The sequence below is a fragment of the Ictalurus punctatus genome, chromosome 6 (genome assembly GCF_001660625.3).
Source record: "Ictalurus punctatus breed USDA103 chromosome 6, Coco_2.0, whole genome shotgun sequence".
Taxonomy (NCBI): Eukaryota; Metazoa; Chordata; class Actinopteri; order Siluriformes; family Ictaluridae; genus Ictalurus; species Ictalurus punctatus.
Genome location: NC_030421.2, coordinates 13493475 through 13517546, shown reverse-complemented (window position 1 = coordinate 13517546; position 24072 = coordinate 13493475). Strand labels below are relative to the sequence as shown.

Genomic DNA, 24072 nt, shown 5'->3' with positions numbered 1-24072 from the left:
ACCGGAGTACCTGGAGGAAACCCCCAAAGTACGAGGAGAACACGCAAACTCAGCGCACACAGGACAGAGGTGAGAGTCGCACCCCCAACGCTGGAGGTGCGAGGCCAACGTTCTAACCAAGTAGACCACCGTGCCCCACATCCCGGGAGGAACTTCTGAAAATAAAATTTAAAACAAGTTGAAAGGTGGAGAAAAGGCAATTATGGATGAATTATATTTAGTTTAAATATTTGTCTGCCTTCATATTCTCTCTTTCACCACTTCTGAATTACAAGCCCTCTCTCAGACTCGGAGCAAAGGAAAAGACGGAAACAAAAACAGAAGACAAATCAACGGCGGTGCGCCGAAACGCACGCGACATTGACAAATATGAGGCAATGAGATGAGCGGAGGGCCTTAAAAGCAAAGCGAAATGAGAGATTATTAAAGGAAAAGGGGACGCGCTTCAGATCTAATAAAGGGGGAGCCGGGGGAAAAGAGAAAGGGTGTTGAGGGAGTGAGTGAGAGAAAATTATAGCAATAATGAGAGAGAGGTAGAGTGAGAGCGAGGGAATAGGCAGAAGTATGACAGACGGCAAACAAGACGCAAACGGAAAAAAGAGAGCCGAGTAAAATAAATAAATAAAAGGATGTACTACAGCTGTGAGAAACTGCATAGAAGATTGCTGCATCTAAAATGAAACAAACCAATAATAATAAGAAAAAAAAATATATATAATACGCTGACACTTTTTCCTCCTCTTTTCTTTTCTCCTCCTTTCTCGGGTGCTCTCAAAAAAGCAGCCAGACACAGACAGGTGAGGTTCAAGAAAAGAAAGGGAAAAAAGCCCTAAAGGCCCTGAGGCGATATCACGTGGTTGGACTTGTCCGACCGTGTGTGTGTGTGTGTATGCAGATGCTGGAGGTGCAGCTTGCACGTCCAAAGACTTTTTCCAGCAGTATATTTTTGTGACGCTTCACAATTCAGGGCTCGATATTCTGAGCTGTGAAAACGGCCATGAGGTGCTGGCAAAAACTACAGTTACCCATCTGTGCCCTACTTTTGCATGCTGATTAACTGCAGAAGCCTTTTTTTTTTTTTTTTTTTTTTTTTTAAACATGCTGCGCTACAGCTCATTTACGTCATCGTTTTGATTGAAAACTTCCTCGATTTGGAGCCTGGCAGGGCCGGCTACCGTGTACCTGAGCAGATGTTCAAAAGCAAACAAAAACTAAAATAATTAAATAGAAAGAAAGAGGAAAAAATAAAAAGAGCCAAGACATCTGTACATTTCTGCATATAACAGCAACAGCTCCTGTACAACAATAACTATAATAATATATAATGATATGATGAAACAATATCCAATGACCCAGTTGATATTTATTATTCAAGAAAAAAAAAAAAACAACCTGTGTATGAAACTGAAATATATTATGTATAGAGTAAAATACACTGTATCGCCCTGCTTAAATTTCATTTAAATGGTAACACATGCACACATACTGTACACACAACAACAACAACACGAACACCAGTAGGATGCATGTGTGTGTGTGTGTGTGTGTGTGTGTGTGTGTGTGTTCACAGGAGTTCCTGTGAAAACTGTTATGAATTTCACAGAGTTGCACTTATTGATCATGTAGTACACAGTTATAGAAGGGAATTATGAGGATGGGTTTGCTTTCGAGTCTGGTTCTTCTCAAGGTTTCTTCCTCATGTCGTCTCAGGGAGTTTTTCCTTTCCATTAGGGATAAAGTTGATTTTTTCATAAATAAATAAATAAATAAATAAATAAATAAGGAGATCCTGAATGTATTTCTTTCTGTAAAGCTGCTTTGTGGCAATGACCACTCTTAAAAGAGCTCTACAAATAAAACGGAATCGAATTTTCAGCCAATAAGTGCAAATGTTCTTATATTAGTGAAGAACGATGCATTGAGAAATATCATTTGGTTTTATTGAAGATGGATAAAGATTATGATCAACCTTAGCTGAAGCAAAAAAAAAAAAAAAAAAAAAAAAAAAAAAAAAAAAAAAGCAAAAATAGTCTTGCCCTGCATGTCACACTGTTTTTAACATGCTGTAGATTTTTCTCTTGGCAGAAACTCGGCTGCCTTCTCAAACACCACTTTCAGTACTCTGTAGGCTAAAGCAGGGGTTCTCAAAAAATAAAAAATAAAAAAATAAAAAAAAAATAAAAAAAAGGGGGGGGGGGGGGGGGGGGGGGTTTTTTTTTTTTTTTTGTAACACTGCCAGGGCCCTTTTAACTTGAAAAGCAATTCCACGGACACTCTTCGGCAACGATTTGTTTAATGAACATAATACCCCCATTCAATTATTTCCCCCTGCTTATTTCAATGCCTACATTTACATTAAAACCGTAGAGGTCCCCCCCTCCCCCCCGAACAAATTCTTAATTCCTGAAAAAAAAAAATAAAAAAAATAAAAAAAAAAAAGGGAATAACTATAAAACCTCAATAATAAATATAATTATAACTTTGATAACACTGTAACTATACTGAAGCTATACTTCCCAGACCTCATTTTGAGAACAACTGGACATCACTACTGACCTCGCTTTCTCTCCCCCCCAAAACAGCAGCACATAAAATTGTTCATACAACGTACAGATAATCAAAAAAATGTATGTTACATTCACACTTACGTTCAGCTAATCAGCACACAAGGTGAACAGTGCACCATTATGTCTCTTGTGTATATTTAGAAGGAAATAGATGTACAAATTAACCAACAACCACCCGCCCCCATTCACACTGTAATAAACCCCTGAGCTCAAGTACGGGGAGTTTTGCAACATATCGTGACATTTAAAATCCGCCAGCATGCTGGAATTTTCAAGCTCTTTGGTCTGTCCTCTGAGAAGCACTCCTAGAATGGACACAGTGTCAAAAATGATATTTATGCGAATTCAAGTGCGGCGTTGAGAGTCCTGTCCCATTTATGAACAAGTTGACCGAAATGTCTTTTTTTTTTTTTTTGGTACTGTACCTAAGTCACCTTGGAAGGCGTAATTATGACGTCATGTACATTCAAGTCACTTTGGTCGGAGAAAGATGGCGGTGTACCTTCTCTTAATTAACTAACTAACTAACTAACTAACTAACTAACTAATAAATAAATAAATAAATAAATAAATAATCAAGCAAAGTATTTTAACTCCACTTCGAGAAAATGAAAAAAAATACACATGAGGAGCGTTTTTCTTTTTTTTTTTTTTTTTACTGTTTTTAATCGGTTTATGAAGCCAATGTAAACTTTATCGTTACATATTATGTCGTAATTGTACAACGCGGTCATATTTTGTGCCGGCGATTAGCTTGTTTTATTGTAAAATTAAAATGCCTGACAAAGACAGATCCCTGTTAATACCTATAAATAGCGTGGCTTATATTTTACTTTTATTATCTCTCTTTCTCTTACCCTCGATCATGTTCTTCTACTGACACGCCCCTAGCACAGAAACTCGGAGCGCAGAGAAAATTCGCACTAGTAATTACGACTCTAGTGGCGTTCGTGTGCGTTCAACTTGTTCAAATACAATCTTTCCGACTTGACTTGAACACAGCATGAGAGTGAGATTAATACACCTAGCATTTTACCAAAAATAATAATAATAAAAAAAGGGACCAAAAAGTTTTGGTACTTATTTTGCAATTCAGAGAAAGAAAACATTTATTTACTTGATAGCAAGATCGGTTTTATTTTTTCCACTTTACAGCAGATCAGATCTCCGCCTCGACTTGTGCTGTATTTCAATTTCTCTCCCACATGACCTACCGGCTCTTAACCGGTGATCTCAGGATCGTCGTGTGCGGTATATAAGGCTAGAAGCAGCGCATTTATATAATCGCAAAGTGGGTGTACGATGATGAGTAAAGAAGTTTCATCACGATTAAAATAAATAAATAAATAAAATAAATAAAAAAATACTGAACTTTTTTTTTTATTATTATTTTTTATCTAAAATGGACACTGCATATCACACCTAGGGCATTCTGTCAAAAATGTCAAGCTTGCTGCTAAAGTGCCAAAACTATAGCTCCTCTCCTTAGTTAGGGGACATGAGGGGAAGAGAATAACACGGTAAATGTTGACCTCACGTCTACCTGACTCACCTGCGTGACTGGTATATAGAGCGGCTCGAGTGAGTTGAGCAAGGTCAGCTTGCCATGAGTCTGCAGTCGACCCTCAGGCTTTATTTTGGCTCCTGCTCCTTTAACTCCGTCCGCTGGCACCTCTTTCATATCTTCTGCATCGCTCAGACACTCAAAGAACTCGTCCTCGCTGTCGCTCCACGAGTCCCAGGACTTTCCCGATGACGCCTGAGGCACCGGGAGTCCGTTTTCACTGGCCGCGTCTTTCCGGACGTCGTCCCTCGCTTTCTTGTGCTCGATGCAACAGTTGAGCATCTGTGTACGAAAGAGGATTTGTGAAGAACTATCTAATGAAACTTCCATATCCATATCTGCCTTGCGCCTGATTAGTGCTCGGAACGAAGTGTAAATTTTTACTTCGCGTATGTCAACTGGCACGAACAACATTCCGAGTACAGTGGGAATTTTAACGCCTGCTCTAAATGCCTGTAACGTTGACTTTCCAGACGCAGCATAATAGCGCTGACGAACATTCCTTTTCAAAAATGTCAAATCAGAATGACTTTCAGCTTAAAACCCCTTGTGTGTGTGTGTGTGTGTGTGTATATACACACACACACACACACACACATACACACACACATATATATATATATATATATATATATATATATATATATATATATATATATATATATATATATATATATATATATATATATATATATATATATATACCCTACATATATATACCCCTTGCGTGTGTGTGTATGTGTATATACACATATATGCATATACATATACACACACACACACACATATATATATATATATACATATATATATATATATATATATATATATATAAAAACATTTTGCACATGCTTGTTCTTAGAACATAACTCCCAATGTAATGCTCAAGATTGCTCACAGTTCCATAATGGGAACAGTTTGAGTCTCAGTCTTAATTTTATAAGGGGTATGTAGGTAAGTACAGTGTGCAGGTAGAACATTTGAGAATGGTTGAGACTTCTCTTTTTATGGGGGCGGGAAAGTGGTTTATTTATTCATTTATTTATTTATTTAAATTCCCCTCACTTTTGGGTTGAACATCTCTGGTGGGGGACCGGATTTGAACCTGAAATTTTCACAGAAACAATTCCTCTATCGTAGAATTCTGCTGCAACAATTGGGAGTTTGAGATCCCACTGGTTACAGAGCAATGGCTAGAGGAAATCTGAAGAAAAGCCTACTCTGTCGATGCATTTTGAGAAATGAACAGATGTACTATAAGCAAAACAAATAATACAAATGAACAGTATTTTATAGTATTTATGCTTTTCAATGCGGTCTAAAATGTTATGATACTGGCAACAGTGAAGTCGTCATTTACTGCTTTTTATCAAAAGAGAACCACCACCACAGCTGTTTAAGACACTGATTGTTTGTAAAACACCGAACTGAAGACTGTAATGTACATTGGAATGTGCTTTAGATCTGTTTTGTTTCAAGGAGCTAAGACCAAACTGAGACAAGATATTGACGTGTCCATAAACAGATGTATAGCCAAAATTTGTTGTGTGCCATGACACAAAGATGGCCGTCGTAGTTAAACCAAGTAAAACTGGAAAACAACAACAATAAAAAGGTGGTTTTGCAATGCCGATACAAAAGAGGTAATCATGCAAAAAAAATAAATAAATAAATGGAATGACCCAATACAGATACAAACAGCAGGTGCACTATTAGTTTGTTGTTTTTGTTTTGTTCATTGTCAGTTTGTTATTGCCAGGTTTATTGAGTTCCAAAATAAAACCAAATTTCTATCAAACTGCTATACAAAATGGCCGCTACTCCTAATAGCTCACACAGCATGTGCCATCTCTGGTGGAGAATAAAAAAATAATACAAAAAAAAAGGTCATTTATTTATCATTTATAACTCGATAGAAAATCAACTTGCAATTCCACTGTGCATGTATTTTGTTGCTCTACTTTCTACGTTATGAATATCTTGCCAGGAAAACAAATGGTAAGACGTTGGTGAAATGAAATGCTGCTTATTAAAGGACCTCATTTTGCCTCGCAGGAGGACTGTAAATTCTGAGATCATGTCCTACAATCTTTCCTGAGCTTTTTGGAATGAAACAAACCCAAAATGTCAAGTAAATCAGGTCAAAATATTATTCGATGGCTATTGTCAACAACAGTGCCCTGATGGGAAAGATGGTTATATTGAAATATCCCTATAGAGATATATGAGTTCTCTCATATATAGGGATAAAAAACAAAAAAACAAAAAAAAAAGCTTCTAATTTACGCCACACCCACTTTGGGTGTAAATCCAAATACAGACACTTAAAAAAATACATAAAACAGCTACAGGTAGAGATAGTAGAACAGCATTACACCCCTAATCTGAACAATGTGCAAGGACAGATTTTATAGAAAGTGTCAGCCTATATTCTTTCCTAATCAGTATTCGTGTACATTACGTTTCTTATTATATTCTTTCCTTATATTCTTTTTATCATGACACCCCTTCCCTCTGAGAGCAGTTTAAGGAATACAATTAACATTTATTAGCTAGAAGAGTCACTGATATTATTAGCTCCAAATTAGCTGTAGCTCTTGTTTTTATTTCCACGAAATTGCCTTAAGTATCGGTTTCACGTCCACTTTATTCGGAACACCTGAGTACCTGCACATTCATGCAGTTATCTAATCAGCCAATCATATGGCAGCACCACAATGTAAAAAAAATCACGTAGGTACAGTTCAAGAGCTTCAGTTCACATCAAAAATTAGAATGGTGGAAAAGTGTGATCTCTGTGATCTGATGGGATTATCACACACGACAGTCTTTAGAGATCACACAAAAAGGTGCAAAAAACAAAAAACACTGGTGAGAGACAGTTCTGTCAGTGGAAACACCCACAGTTGATGATATGTTGATGTTTGATGTGAACATTAATTGAAGCTCTTGACCTGGAGCTGCACGACTTTTTTATGCACTGAGCTGCTGCCACATGATAAGCTGATCGGTTAACTACTGCATAAATGAGCAGGTGTACAGGTGTTTCTATTAATGTGACCATTAATTTATCTACACAACATGCTGGCTCATCTTCGCATCTGGACACAGCTGGGCACAAACTGGAGTATCAGGTACCACTAACTTGAGAAGCATAGAGAGATGAATAAAGCCCGCTGAGGGACAGTGAAATAAGAGCGCGAGAAAGAACGACAGACAGACAGAGCGTGAGAGAGAGAGAACAAGAGAAAGAAAGAGGTAATGGTGGCTTGCCACTTACTTTATGACCGTGGGTCCCGTCTGGGCGCCCCATTTTATTGAAGTGATTGCAGATAAAGAGGCTCTCTCTGCTTCAGCTACAGATATTACCCCTCTCTCTCTCTCTCCCTCTCTCTCTCCTCCCTCTCTCCTGTCTTTCTTCTCCCTCTGGATGGCTTTATTACAGCCTCCTCTCCTCTCCGCGCTCTCGCTATGTGTCTGACTCAGACGAATGCAATGGAATAGCTGTGAAATGGTCATCAGGGGCCACGTTGCTCTTCAAATTTAAATAAGGGCGTCGGTATTAAACGCTTGGGCGTCGCATCTAACGGCGAAAGAAAGATCCAGCTTAAAGCCACCGTTGCGCTGTAATGCTATCGGGGGCCGCGACGCAAAGATATGCGTGCTATTGAGACCCATCGAGGTACTTTTAGGCTTCGTTCACATTTAATGAGGCAGATATACAGCACAGAGTGGCTCAGTGAATGCGGTTCAGATTTCCATTAAGCGACTCTACAGTCCCGAATGCATAAAGAAGCAAAACATGAGAGCAAATTGTAAAGAGGTTACCTGGAGTTTCTGGTGGAGAAGGCAGCATCGCAGATCAGGAGGGCCAGCAGGCAACCTGAAAACAACACAAAGAGGGAGGGAAAAGAGAGGAATTAAACAGCAATACAAGCTGTTGATAAACTATTAATACAAAATGACAATACAAAATACTAACAATGGATCCATTTCCATATTTCCACCAACACATTCTATTTTCACTCTCATTTGCACACAATGATATGGCAGGACGGTGAGCCGGAGGGACGGTTATTGTTCCCCCATCCGCTTTATCAATGAGCAGGACAGATACAGCGCTTCCCTCAGTCTCTTCAGAGAATTAATCAATCATCCGGTCTGCCAAAAAATTACAACACGAACACGACACGGCCCGGACCAAAGGAATTCAACTCAACTTTCAAGACGAAGTCAAAAGTGAGGTCGTCTCGAGGAAGCCAATTCGAGTACCATCTGTTCTTGTTAGCACTTTTTGTTGTTAGACTCGGTTTTTCTAGTTCTAGTCGAAAAACATACCACGTCCACATCACTTAGCGCTTTCTGAGACGTTCTTTCCGGATGGTCCTAATCTGCTTCAAATCAAGATGTAAATTTCCCCTCATTGATGTACATGACAGATGGTCCGCATGGGTCTAGGGAGCAATTAGCAACAAGCATCAGCACACAGGCGGAATGTGTGATATGACAAATCTGATGTCTAACCAAACGATCAAGTATGACAAATCTGTTCATGAACAAACAAACAAACAAATAAATAAATAAATGCATAAAACCCCAAACTGTAAACTCTTCTTTTAAAGCATCAGCACACAGCCAAAGATAATATCTGATATAACAACTCTGAAGACTATTCGCATGAGCATGCTGCAAAATTCTTAATTCCAGAACTCCATAGTAAAAATGAATTAGCGGTTAATTTAATAGTTAAGTTTAGTTCATAGTTAAGAAGCATGCCATGGTAAATGCTACATCCCTTCAGCTCATGCCACAGGTAGCAAAGCTATTTGAATCAATTAGTTTATCTATAATTGAACCCTTTTTTTTTTTTTAATCACGTTGATAAAATCTTCAACATTTAATCTTCTTAAAAGTAAACAAATATTGCATGTCGAGTCATCAAGTCTCCATCCTGCATCTGGTTCACATCGAAGGTGCTAGAAGTCGATTCTAAAGAGAGTCAATACCTTGATCCCAGATACTGAAAACTAATGCATTTACATTTACAGCATTTGGCAGACGCCCTTATCCAGAGTGACTCACAATTTTCTCATTTATACAACTGAGCAGTTGAGGGTTAAGGGCCTTGTTCAAGGGCCTTGTTCAAGGGCCCACCAGAGACAGCTTGGCAATGCTGGGATTTGAACAAGCGACCTTCCAATCAGCAGTCCAATGTCTTACAAATCAGAGCTTGAAATACAAGTATGCCCCTTTCGCATAATACAAAATACTATGCGCTTATGTTAGTTTTAGTGTCTGATTTGAAATAATATGTTCATGCCATGACAGTAGTTAGTGTCCTGTTGTTTAATTAAAAGTTTGTGGACACCTGAACATCACACCCATATATGTTCCTTCCCCAAACTGTTGGCACATAGTAGGAAGCACACATTTGTCTATAATGTCTTTATATGCTGTAGATTTACAGTTTCCCTTCACTGGAACTAGGAGACCCAAACCTGTTTCAGCATGACAAAGCGAGCTCCATGAAGGCATGATTTGCCAAGGCTAGAGTGGAAGAACTCAAGTGTCCTGCACAGAGCCCTGACTTCAACCCCACTGAACAACTTTGGAATAAACTGGAACACCGACTGCACCCCAGACCTCCTCACCCAACATCTGCACAAATTCCCACATCCACGCTACAAAACCTTGTGGAAAGCCTTCCCAGAAATGTGGAGGTTATTATAACAGTAAACAAGGAACCAAGTCTGGAATATGATCTTCAATAAACACATATGGGTGTGATGGACAGGTGCCTACATACTATTGGCCATATAGTGTATAAATAGACTATTAGCTTTACATATTTTTGCACATTCGGAAATGGCTTCTAGTGGAACAAATAGTAAAATAAAACGCTAGCATTATTCCATCATTCAGACACACAAATACATTAAATAACACAGAATACATTATACCCATATTAGAATAACATTGAAGGCTAATAATCTCAGATGACTGAATGTTTTGATTGTTACTCAGAGTTCTCCTGCACCACGGAATTACCGCACTGTGAAACTTTTTCCAATATCTGTAATTACATTTTCCTTTTAAAAGACAAAGCAGGGTTCCTAAATTTTGGTTAAAAGACAAAATGCATATTGTATATTTATAATCAATATATTAAGCTTAATGATGTTTCACCTTATGGAATGAAATCTCAGCAGACGTTGCTAAACGCCATGAATAAACAGGCAAAGCTTGATCAATGATTTATGTAATTCGAGTAGTCTGCCAAATTCGACTAAAACTTGTAACTTGACTAGGAAAAAACAAAACAAAGAATTCCTACTCGTAAACTCGGGAAGGTCTCCTCAACGAGTTCAGCAAATGATGCCAAATCAAAATGGCTGCTCTCAGCTTCCACAGTAAATAAAGTAGCACTTCTTTACGTTTAAATGTGTTAACAAGCGAATATGCCTATATGTTGGTTAAATCTATAACACCATCTATACATATAAGTAACAAAAAATAAATAATAATTTAAAAAAAAAATTTTTTTTAAAGAGATCACATTCCGCCGACTGGACATTTGAGAAGTAGATCACATCACCATAGCAACGGTGAAAATTGATTCTGAAAAATACAGGCTGATACCAATAACTTGGTATTTTATTTCCTCACATTCCTCCTACTGAAGAATGGTCTGATATATGCAAAGTGCAATTATTTTATATTCATGAAAAAAATAACTCTTGGTCTCTGTATTAAAAAAAAATAATATAAAATAATAAAAAAATAAATAAAAATCAGCTCAAATATTTTCATTCTCCCTTAATACCTCTTCTCTGTTACAAATTAACTTTAAAATTAATTACAAAATTCAGAAAAGCATTCAATAGCATCTTGTGCATATTTGCCCCGTTTTCCAACAGCAGCTACATGATGTTGAGATCCATCTTTTCACACTGAGGACAACTGAGGGACTCAGTTGTCCATTCACTGATACTCAAGAATTCAAGACATTATTATTTTGTTTCAAAGATCTTATTTTTCCCCCCCATTTAGTACCGCCCTTCAGAAGACTAAATAATAACAATTAACAATCTACTTTAAAACTATACACAGGCAGGAGAAGGTAATCTGATGTCTAATAAAGTTTGATCTGTTCATAAAATCTTCTATAAAAAACCATCACATTACCTTGCCTGTGCACTCGGTCTCTAATGTGACAGAAATGATGTCACACCATGTTAAGTGCGTCTCCGTAATGCGCTTGACTAGACATCACTTTACCCGTAGATGAGGTAATTGTTCTCCCAGCGATAGCGCATCTCCAGCACAAACTCCTGCCATAGGTGGGCCACAGCTCTCATGCCACCGTGGTAGAAATTCACCAAACACACACACAGCGCCAGCCTGTAGGTCAGACAGTCCCACGGAGCCGATTTCAGCACGCTAAACAGATTCTATCCAAGAGAAAAGAAACACAGGACCACATGCTGGTGTTGAAAATTAATGTGGAATATATATATATATATATATATATATATATATATATATATATATATATATATATATATATATATATATACACACACACATACATATACATACATATATATCATTCCCCCCTAATATCCTTTACATGATTTTTATTTTATTTAAACAGTAAGCACTCTGCATAGTAAATGGTGAAGTGCAACTAAGATAACTCGTTATCATGTGACGCAAAATGAATCAGATACGAGACACCACGATATAAAAATGTTATATCTTGTACGTGCGCTGGCTTTGTTTGTTACGTCTTGTATCGGTATGATGTTATGTCTGAACCTCGGGGCTTTATCATAACCTCAAAGCCCTAAGAATGATCAAAGACAAAAATGCCAGCACTGTTTACAAACATATACGAGCCTGTTTGCTGCACTCAGAGTTGACTACACTACACTAGGTTCTTGGTTTTATTAACAGATAACAATCTATAATATGTAACACTCCACAGTCAATGAGCTCACTAATACCGCAGTGCATATTAAAACAAGAAGCCAGCATAAAAAAAATGTTTAAAAAGATACACTTCATTAATTCAATTGACCGCTTCACTTAATTTAACGCATATAGTGAAACCCAAATGCCCTCTGCCATTAACTGTTGTGGTTATATCATTAATCAAAATTTTATTCGGTCAATTCTTAAAGCAGAGATTGGCTTTAAAAATCCTATTAAATTCAAATCTATCTGAACATCCTGTTTACAGATCATTTGCTTCATTTAAGAGTAACACAACAGCACACTTCTAACACCCGGTGTTAATCGTTATCATCTCTACATTCAGGACACGCTGTTTCGATTTCTATTAGTGAAGAATAATGAGATCTTATTTCAGGGGAGAAAAAAAAAATATTAAAGTAAAATTCGTCCTTGGAAATAAAATGAACGCCCCCCCCCGACGCAACTTAACTGATGACCGAATCCGAATTCACAAATCCATTCAAGGTCTGATTGGTCCGAGATTTGCAATGATGTAACGTTGAACGTAACTCTGCACTTACGTAGTCCTCCGTTTCTTTATCTTGATCGCTCTTTCCTCCCGGGTTCGACTGAGATGCTTTACCTTCATTCGAGTCGGATTTGTCCAGCGCTGCATCTGGGAAGAGATACTAACAGAAACACCTACAATCAGCAAGCACGTCTTTTACCTTCACGCATCTTCCAAATGAAATTTCCCCAATGAAAATCATTGTAATAACTGCTTTTTGGTGACATTTTCTAATCCTCTGCTCCACATCTACGGTACAGGCACAGATGCAATTAGTTTTGCAAAACCAATCGACTGTTAATTGGTCCCAGACATAAAAAGACTCATTAGCAAAAACCTGCAATCATGACTCACCAGTTCAGTTGTAATCTTCACTGTGAGAACATACAAACAACCGTGCACTAATCACAGCGATGTTTTATTCGCCATTGAGTCACTGCTGAGGCTCTAAGCCAATAAGATCAAGGCAATGAGAGAACAAGAAAATATTTTATATATATATATATATATATATATATATATATATATATATATATATATATATATATATATATATATATATATATATATATATATATATAAAATGTATAGATTAAAGGTTCCACGATGTAGAAACTCATGACAAACTTAAACTTAAAATAATTAATAACAATACACGAAATGTTCATTACTTTTCTTTCAAGCAAAGGGAATGCAAAGGACTCATCTAGTCCTAATGACTTTTTTTTTTTGAGATTACAACAACTTTCCACTTTAAAGCCCGTTATCAATGATTACCTCAATCCAATCCAGTCCAATCCAATCCATTCCAAAGCCGCTCTCGGCAAAAAAAAAAAAAATAGATAAAATCAGCCTAATCAAAATCAGAACCCTCCATGAATCATTCTGTAAAGGTATTTTGTTAAATGTCTTTATTCACCCTTACAGCACTGTTGGATTCTTTATTCCGATTGGTCAGAAGGTGTTGATTAAGGTGTTATAACGGAAGCTCAGATAGTGATGTCAGCTGCCAGTCAATCACAGGTTTATATTAATTGTGCTCGATCTAATAGCTTAACGTTTCTATAGTAATATAATTCACATGGACTTGCATGGCAGATGCTCTACATAATCTAAGACTATTAAACAAAACATAAGAAAACTTAAGACTGGTATTATCTTTAGAATTTTCTGTGAGAAAGGTTTATTTAGGATTTTTGGAAGGAGTCTCCAGTGTCAGTAGTTTCCATCCATCCATTTTCTGTACCGCTCATCCTACACAGTGTTGCGGGAAGCCTGGAGCCTATCCCAGGGGACTCGGGGCACAAGGCGGGTGACACCCTGGACGGGGTTCCAATCCATGGCAGGGCACAATCGCATACACACGCTATGGACAATTTAGAGCCTAAAACGTATGTCTTTGGACTGGGGGAGGAACCAGAGTACCCAGAGTTTCATCCATGGTAAAAATCTTGACTGAGGACTGGTGAAGGAACAACTGTTTATAGCTGATATAACACAAGTGAGTTTCACAGTTGTTCCACAACAATAACTTTAATCATGAACAGATACCTATACTTACATTTAATTAAAATATATATATTACTCTTGGTAAAGTGCTGTGGTGTAACTAAAAAAAAACAAACACTTCAGGACATGCAATAAAAGAAAAATAACCAACTTCAGGGTGGTAACAGTAACTTCGCTTTCTGTCTGTCGTGTGTTATTTCGCTCATACCACAGCGATTTGCCAACAACTACAATGTTGAATTTACTACACATGTATATTTAATGTTGCGGAACGTCTAAAAGACAAGGTAGTTCCTGTTGTCACTTACGCTATTGCTGTGATAAACAGTCGTTCCCTCACCAGCTTCGCCCCCCCCTTCTCTCTCTTGACCACTTTCAGGGGTCTTATAACAAGTTTTTAATGTCTTTATTCAACCTGTAATACCACAGCACTGCTGAATTCTTGATTATGGTTGGCCAGAAGGTGTTGGAGCTCTGACAGTAGTGACTGCTGCAAGTCAATCACAGGTTTACATTAATGGGCTCGCTAATATGTTATTCTCACTCTCTCTCACAGCCTGTCATTACAAATGCATAAGTTCTACTGTCTTGAGACTTTCCTGTACTGGGAAACTTTTCAAAGCACTGTAACTGTTAAAAGTGCTAACAGCCAAGACTCCTTCCACAATTACTTAAAGGGGGAAAAATAAGAAAAGAAAAAAAAAAAAAAACACTCCACATCAACTATTAAGTTTTACTTTGTTAAACACTTTTTTTTTTTTTTTTTTTTTAAATAGCGTGTATGTTCATTATTAGTCTTAGATAACGTGGCGCATCTGCCGTACAAGTCCCCGTGTGAGAGCTGTTACTATAGAAACAATTATGTATTAGAACGAGCGCGTTAGTATAAACCGGTCGTTCATGTTACAGCTGGAACTACTTCTCATGCCATGCTCTTATATGAAATCATGCACACCTTTTGACCAATCAGATTCGAGAATTGTGCACGTTATGATGTTTTATTCCTTGAAAAGATGACATCCTGAACAGCAAAATTCACAGTAATTCCATACACAATGGTAGTTACTGGTTTATCTTGTTTATCCTTCCCTTGTTAATAAGGAAACTAGGTCAGGTTTCATTGATTGATTGACAGTTTAGTTAGTTGGCGTTCCTGTAAATATTAATTTACTTCCTTTTTTTTTTTTTTAAATATTTTTTTTTTTTTTTTACATTTAGCACTGTTTATTAAGGTCAGTCCTACATGCTGAAAATGTCACAAAAAGTTTAAAAGCTTCGTTTAGGTTTCATTACACACAGACTATAAAATCAGGGACTTATTTACAGCTGCCATTTCAGATTTCCAGCACATAAGACGAAACGATTTAGCTGAATGGCACTTTTAAGCTCAAAGATAATATCAGCGACTGCACGTTTCTGTCTGTTTGCGGAACTTCATACTCAGGATTTATTGCTCATTGCTAACTTCACCGTCGTGAGATGGAAATGGCAGTGGGAGGAAACATGCCCACATTTAACCTGTGTGACTGAGCACGTTCAGGGCTGGGCAGAGAAATGATGATGACTGAAGACTTTGCAATACACTCATATTCAGTAATGTACACCATTACAATATATAAACAGTGACTATATTTAAAATACATCCTGAAAAGACACATGGGGAGAAGGGGGGAAAAAAGGAAAAAAAAAAAAAAAAAACCTGTGCTGTATCAACATTGTATAATCTTACTATAAAATGATAGCACTAGATATTAGATAGGTGTTACTAATCAACACTTTTCTTTATGCTATGCTTCTGCATGGTGAACATATGGATACATAGAATAGTCAGGGAGCAACGTGAACGGAAATGCCAGATCAAACTACTCAAAATGTTTAAACCAATTCTCCTTTTACTACACCATTAGGATTTCAGGTGGATCTAGTATAAGAAAAAGCGAAGAAACAATCAAACATGCGGAGTATACAGTCGGGTCCATAAATATTTGGACTAGTGACAATTTTCGTAATTCTGCCTCTCTACGCCAGCACAATGGATTTGAAATGAAACACAAATCAGATTTAATTCAAGGGGTTTAACAAATATATATATATACAGTGAGGGAAAAAAGTATTTGATCCCCTGCTGATTTTGTACGTTTGCCCACTGACAAAGAAATGATCCGTCTATAACTTTAATGGTAGATTTATTTGAACAGTGAGAGACAGAATAACAACAAAAAAATCCAGAAAAACGCATGTCAAAAATGTTATAAATTGATTTGCATTTTAATGAGGGAAATAATTTGACCCCTCTGCAAAACATGACTTAGTACTTGGTTTAAAAACCCTTGTTGGCAATCACAGAGGTCAGACGTTTCTTGTAGTTGGCCACCAGGTTTGCACACATCTCAGGAGGGATTTTGTCCCACTCCTCTTTGCAGATCTTCTCCAAATCATTAAGGTTTCGAGGCTGACGTTTGGCAACTTGAACCTTCAGCTCTCTCCACAGATTTTCTATGGGATTTAGGTCTGGAGACTGCCTAGGTCACTCCAGGACCTTAATGTGCTTCATCTTGAGCCACTCCTTTGTTGCCTTGGCCGTGTGTTTTGGGTCACTGTCATGCTGGAATATCCATCCACGACCCATTTTCAATGCCCTGTCTGAGGGAAGGAGGTTTTCACCCAAGATTTGACGGTACATGGCCCCGTCCATCGTCCCTTTGATGCGGTGAAGTTGTCCTGTCCCCTTAGCAGAGAAACACCCCCAAAGCATAATGTTTCCACCTCCATGTTTGACGGTGGGGATAGTGTTCCAGGGTCATAGGCAGCATTCCTCCTCCTCCAAACACGGCGAGTTGAGTTGATGCCAAAGAGCTCCATTTTGGTCTCATCTGACCACAACACTTTCACCCAGTTGTCCTCTGAATCATTCAGATGTTCATTGGCAAACTTCAGACGGGCATGTGTATGTGCTTTCTTGAGCAGCGGACCTTGCGCGCGCTGCAGGATTTCAGTCCTTCACGGCGTAGTGTGTTACCAATTGTTTTCTTGGTGACTATGGTCCCAGCTGCCTTGAGATCATTGACAAGATCCTCCCGTGTAGTTCTGGGCTGATTCCTCACTGTTCTCATGATCAATGCAACTCCACGAGGTGAGATCTTGCATGGAGCCCCAGGCTGAGGGAGATTGACAGTTCTTTTGTGGTTCTTCTATTTGCGAATAATCGCACCAACTGTTGTCCCCTTCTCACCAAGCTGCTTGGCAATGGTCTTGTAGCCCATTCCAGACTTGTGTAGGTCTACAATCTTGTCCCTGACATGCTTGGAGAGCTCTTTGGTCTGGGCCATGGTGGAGAGTTTGGAATCTGATTGATTGATTGCTTCTGTGGACAGGTGTCTTTTATACAGGTAACAAACTGATATTAGGAGCACTCCCTTTAAGAGTGTGCTCCTAATCTCAGCTCGTAACCTGTATAAAAGACACCTGGGAGCCAGAAATCTTTCTGACTGAGAGGGGGTCAAATACTTTTTTCCCTCATTAAAATGCAAATTAATTTATACAATTTTTGACATGCGTTTTTCTGGATTTTTTTGTTGTTATTCTGTCTCTCACTGTTCAAATACAACTACCATTAAAATTATAGACTGATAATTTCTTTGTCAGTGGGCAAACGTACAAAATCAGCAGGGGATCAAATACTTTTTTCCCTCACTGTATATATATATATATATATATATATATATATATATATTGCATTAACCGTTTAGGAATTACAGCCAATTTTTACAGAGTGAAAAACCTATCAATCATAAATACTAGGATTATTTTTAATAATTGGATGCAAATCCTTTGCAGTCAATGACTGCCTGAAATCTGGAATCCATTGACATAATCTAAACGTTGAGTTTCCTCCCTTGAGATGTTTTGCCAGGCCTTTACTGCAGCTGCCTTCCGTTCCTGCTTGTTTGTTGCCTTTCTGCTTTCGGTTTCGTCTTCAGTAAGTGAAAAGCAAGCTCAGATGGGTTGAGGTCATCAGACATTTAAGAACGTTTAATTTCTTTGCCTTAAGAAGCTCTTGGGTTTTGCGTCATTATCGATCTGTACTGTGAAGCTGCATCCCATCAGTTTTGCAGCATTTGACTGAATCTGAGCAGAAAGTCCAACTCTATACACTTCAGAATCCATCGTGCTACTTCTACCAGCAGTCAAATCATCAATAAACACCAGTGACCCATTTCCACGGGCAGCCATACACACCCATGCCATAACACTTCCTCCACATGTGGTATGCTTTGATTCATGAGCCCTTCCTTTCCTTCTCCATACACTCCCCATAATTCTGGTACAATTTAATCTTGCATCAGAACTGGTCAGGCTTTTTTTTTTTTTTTTTAAAGAGGATTTTTAGCGAAATCTAATCTGGCCTTTCTGTTCTTGAGTGTTACCAGTGGTTTGCATCTTGACATAAACCGTTGGATAAAGAGCCAGTTCAAAAAATGTGGCTGGAAAAACAGCCTAAAGTCATTGAAAACCTTGCTAGCTAAGTGTGATTTCCTCACAAAGTAAATGTCAAGCTTTGATCAAGTTGCAAAAATAGGAAAACTGGTTGTGCTCTCTGGGTGAGAGGGACGGCGTTACTCTCTGATATGTAAATAATTCATAAACACATATCGATGGTGCTTTGTTTAACGAGTACAGAGGTATTCAAAATATTCTCCTAAAAATTTAACTGTATTCTGAATACTGACTTTTGCTTAATGAATACTGCGTATGCTTCAGTTTAGAATTCCTGAGTACATAACACCATAACTTGTCTTGTATTACAGCACAACATTGAACAGAGTTGTGTGTGCATGTGCGAGTGTCTCACCAGTAGGATAGAATTGAGCACGTCGTTACTGAGTGGAGACTGATCGTTGCGGCGGTGCCGGCGGATGTGCTTGCGGGCACTGTGCACCATGTTCGAGACGGACAGTTTGGGGATCGGCACCGCTGTGGGCTCCGTCAGCTTAGACAGTGCTTGAGTGATGTCACTGTTTTCTGAGAAGTCCAAACCCATAAAAAATAAAAATCATTCCTGTATCCATACAACATTAAGTAGTTCTGCATATTCCTGTTTATTTAATTTAAAAAAATATATTTTAGTATTTTTTTTGTCATTTCGAACCCTACATTCACACTAGCAAGAAAAAAGTTACTCATGTTGCTTGTAGTTTGTCTCTTGTGGGTGTGATCGTGCACGGTCTGGTGTAGTTTTAGCCCCGATGAGAAGCCGTACTAGCAAAAATGTATAGTCTACAGCCCACTGCATGATTTATTAACACCACTTCTGTTTAAAATGTATTCGAGTTCGATTTACATGTTATATACTAGACTTAATTTGCTAACTGCTCTGCTGCTTCCTTCCAAGCTTTATTTTTCTTCATAATGTCTTTACACACGTTTAATTGGAAGTCATATACAGTATGACAGGATAAGATGAAATCAGGGTTATGAGTTTTTTTTTCCTTAATTTTTGTGCCTCAAACAGTACTAACTGCATGTAGGTTGTGATGTAAAAAAAAAAAAAAAAAGGGAAATGGAAAAAAGAGAAAAGAAACCAAAATGAATCTAAACATTGCCAAAACATTCATACAATCACACCAAACCAAGTGGCAAAGTGTGTTATGGTCTGGTGAGACTAAGGTAGAACTTTCTGGGCATAATTCGTCTAAAAGATCTAAATCACCCAAACACCACCAAACCCACAGTGAAGCATGGGCTATGGAGCTTGTTTCAGCTGGGGCTTGGACTACAATCAAGATGGAGGGAGTCATGAGTAGCTCCAAATACCAATCTATGTTGGCACAAAACCTGCAGGTCTCTCTTAGATAGCTGAAGATGAAGAAAAGTCACCCCCCAGCACGACAACGACCCAAAGTACAGATCAAAGTCAACAAAGGAATGGGTTCAGAAGATGATGATCAACATTCTTGAACGGTCCAGTCACAGCCCAGATCTAAATCCAACTGAAAATCTGGAATGAGTTGAAGAGGGATCCCTGTGCAATCTCATAGATCTGGAGAATTTTTTCCAAGGAAGTGTGGAATAAAATGGCCAAATTATGATGTGCGAAGTTAGTAGAGTCTTGCCCAAAAAGACTGAGCACTGTATTACAAGCAAAATGCGCTTTGACAAAGTATTAGTTAAGGGGTGTGCGTGATAAACAAATGTTTGTTTGTTTTCCACTTGAATTTCATTAGTTTCATCACTTTAAAGATGGAAAAAGATCTGACACGTTTTATCTTGGGTTCATTTTTTACATCACAAAAACATGCAATTTTAACACGGTTGTCTACGCTACTTTTTAAAAAAAAAAAAAAAAACATATATCCACTTTATTTAGCTGTAATATCTTAATCGCTTCTTAGCTACATCTTTTCCTTCTTAATTACACCTGCAACTCAAAATGCGGCCTGAATGCAATGCCAGCTTGGAAGCATACAAAACGATCATGCGTGTTGTTAATCATGATATTTTCGATTATCGGCACTAGAATCCACAGCTATCATAAGCTTTGTTGATTAACAGGAGATGAAAACGTTTAGCACCGAGAAGCTCCAGAAACTGACCTTTGCTTTCCTCCTCGGCTGAACTCTTTCCCAGTATCTCATCCGTGGACTCCTTCCGGCTGCACAGCTTGAGGAACTCCGTGAGAAAATCGCCTGGGGTTCAAAAAGGTGTCAATCCAGGGTTTTGTCATGAAACCTGTTCTATTCATCCATATCGGTCTTAAATCTATTCTTTCTTACATTCTGAGAGTTTCCTATTATTAATACAAACATGCTCCAAAAGACAAACCAACAAAATAATTTGAGAAATAAACCCCACAAAAATGTTACGGTCAGCAATAGCAAACCTTCCTACATTTGATATTAGAACTTACATACTTTCTCCTAAGAGCAAGGAGTCGTGTCTACTGAAAGTACTTTTTAAAACACCTTTTCTGGGGCGTAATTTTGCACACTCAGCACTAAGTCCGGTGCATTTTTCCACAGGGAGCAATCAGACAGATGGATGGGACTCAAAGCTCCCTGCTACAATATCCACAGCATTATGGGTACTATTGTGAAGACAAGGATACCAATTGGGAATCTAATAGGTGGTGACCCTCTACCAACAAAGGCTTTATTGCCATTTTTATACAAGAGTCTCCATGTGCCTAAAGCAATCGTGAACAAGAGCCGACTATAATCCCTTTCCGTTTTCTCCTTCACATTACATTATGAAATGTGATTAGAAACACTAACGGCAGCTAATCCGACATCACCTCTTCAGTCATTACCCGCATTTTACTCCTCACAGGCTGCACGTAACCTTCCCAGCTAACTCTGTGGCGTCATCAGAATGTGTTGCGGTGAATAAACGGGAGATTTACAACTAGACTTTTCTCAAAATCCTCTCATGTACAGCCCAGAAAAAGCTGGCAGGACGACGTGTGACATGCCCACTCATCCACTCCCCCCCCCCCCCCCCCCCCCACCTTTTATTTCATCCCTGCTCTGATGTTTACTCAAATAAAACACTCTTTCTAATGAAACCGAATAACATTATAACAAATTATAAATTGTGCACCTCTGCTCCATTTCTAACGACCTAGTTTAAGAGTTACAAGTACAAGTGCGATATTCTTACCAAGCAAACATTGGGGATTGTCCGCTTTCCGCACCCTCACGGACCAGTGAGGAGCTTGGAGTGGGTCCAAATCGCTACGTGAACAGAAAGAAGACACACAGCCTCGGCTCATAAGAACGCGTTAGAGAACAACAAAGCAACGCACGATTCATTACAAGAAACAGTAAGAAACTTTCAATTAAAAATAAGCTGTTAGAATCCAAACTTGATAGCTAAACAGACTCGTTACATACAATGACCAATTCCAATCATTTACAGGGTATTTTCAGTGGAAATGTTGCCACTTGAGATGGCACAATACTACAATTTCTTTTCCACTACTGATATTGATACTGAAACCTTGAGTATCAACCCATACTGAAATCAATCGAAGGTTTTCGTCAGAAACTGCTAAGACTTCAAATGTTTGCTTTCTTTTTTTTTTTTTTAATGAAGCACTTCACAGTTAAACTCTTTCACACAATATTCATATATTGTAAACATAAATATAATAAAGTATAAGGTTTAAATACAGTCTAGTCTCTAAAAAAAAAAAAAAAAAAAAATCAATCCAATTTCAATCTTTGCCATTTGTTATCATAATGCGCTGCGATGCAAAATTGTGACGATGTGCATTGTGGAAATCAGCATTCTATTAATTATACTATCAACTATTAATAGAATAATAATCACTCTATTAAGTTTTTTCGTGGACGGCCAACAGACATTATATTTCATATGGTTACACATTGTAACGGTTTAAAAAAGGAGCTGTTTAATAGCTTTCAAGCAGCACCAGATGCAGCCGAAAACAGGCATTTTAGCCGACTTTGACGCTCCACTTCCGCTCCAGAGGTTATGATGTTTCAGTACATCATTTTCAAAGTCCCCAGATCAAACAATCAAAATTTTGGGGAGAATTTACACATTTATTTATTTACTTTTAATATTGCAAACAAAATGTACTACAGGTTCACCATATCTTAAATGTCTGCTTGTAGCAATTTTTGTTTTGCAACAATAAAAACAATTTTTATTTATTTATTTATTTTTTTTTAAAAGGAGTCTTTTCAGTTAATTTTTCTTCATAAAAATTTTATTTAAAAATATTTTGCGAATCGAATTAGCATCATGAAGCTAGTATCGTGAATGAAATCATCACGCAATGTACTGTTACACCTGAGCCACCTTTATTTGGGGGGCTTATCGGATGCCTTATTAAATGCCCGTGAAACCTAAAACAATGCATTTACTATATGAATACACTGACGTTAATTAAGACTGAAAATTTGTAAGCATTTTTAAGCTAAAAGATGTCAGAGTTCAGAGAGAACATTCCAGATTTGAGACATTTTTACCATAATTTTACTATTTTGAAGATTCTAGAATGTTGAATCAAACATAGATATGAGCCAAAAAAAAAATCTTCATCATGTACATCATGGAACAGATGTTTTTCTACACCAAAATAATGTTTTACTATGTACTAACCATCCCTGGATATCTGTGCCAAATCTCAAGAGACAACGATCAACAAATCATTGTTGTTATCAAAGATACAGTGGTGCTTGAAAGTCTGTGTTGAAATTTTCAATATTTCTGCATAAATATGACCTAAAACATAATCACATTTTCAAATTATTCCTAAAAGTAGATAAAGAGAACCCAATCAAACAAATAAGACAAAAATATTATACTTTTGTCATCTATTTATTGAAGAAAATGATCCAAAATTACATATCTGTGAGTAGCAAAAGTATGTGAAACTTTGCTTTGTATCTAGTTTGACCCCACTCACTGCAACTAAACATTTCCGGTAACTGATGATCAGTCCTGCACATTCCTCAGTACAGAACAGCTTCAGCTCGGGGATGTTGGTGGGTTTCCTCACATGACCTGGTTGTTTCAGGTCCTTCAACAACATTTCTACTGGTTTAAAAAGGTCAGGACTTTGATTCATTGTTCCATCGATTATAGCAAGCTGTCCTGGCCCAGATGCAGTAAAACAAGCCCAAACCATGAAACTACCACCACCATGTTTCAGAGATTAAAAAAAACTTAAAAATTGTATTTTGGTCTCATCCATCAACAAAACATTCTCTTTCCAGAAGCCTTCTGGCTTGTCCACATCATCTTTGCTGCCTTCTGCAGTTTGCTAATGTTCTTTTTGGAGAGTAGTGGCTTTCTCCTTGCAACCCTGCCATGCACACCATTGTTGTTCAGTGTTCTCCTGATGGTGGACTCATGAACATTAACATTAGCCAACGTGAGAG

General features: G+C 37.9%; 1 protein-coding gene across 2 annotated transcripts in view; it reads right to left on the bottom strand.

Moving 5' to 3' along the window:
* Nucleotides 1-24072, bottom strand: part of rab3gap1 (RAB3 GTPase activating protein subunit 1) — an 88648-nt gene that overhangs the window by 27415 nt on the left and 37161 nt on the right. For both annotated transcript variants that reach the window (XM_017470105.2, XM_017470106.2), the window contains exons 11-17: nt 21821-21894; nt 20758-20850; nt 19017-19186; nt 12669-12776; nt 11410-11582; nt 7960-8014; nt 4120-4413 (exon numbers count right to left, since the gene is read on the bottom strand). In XM_017470105.2, the coding sequence (XP_017325594.1) occupies nt 4120-4413; nt 7960-8014; nt 11410-11582; nt 12669-12776; nt 19017-19186; nt 20758-20850; nt 21821-21894 (967 nt within the window). The remainder of the gene's footprint in view (nt 1-4119; nt 4414-7959; nt 8015-11409; nt 11583-12668; nt 12777-19016; nt 19187-20757; nt 20851-21820; nt 21895-24072) is intronic.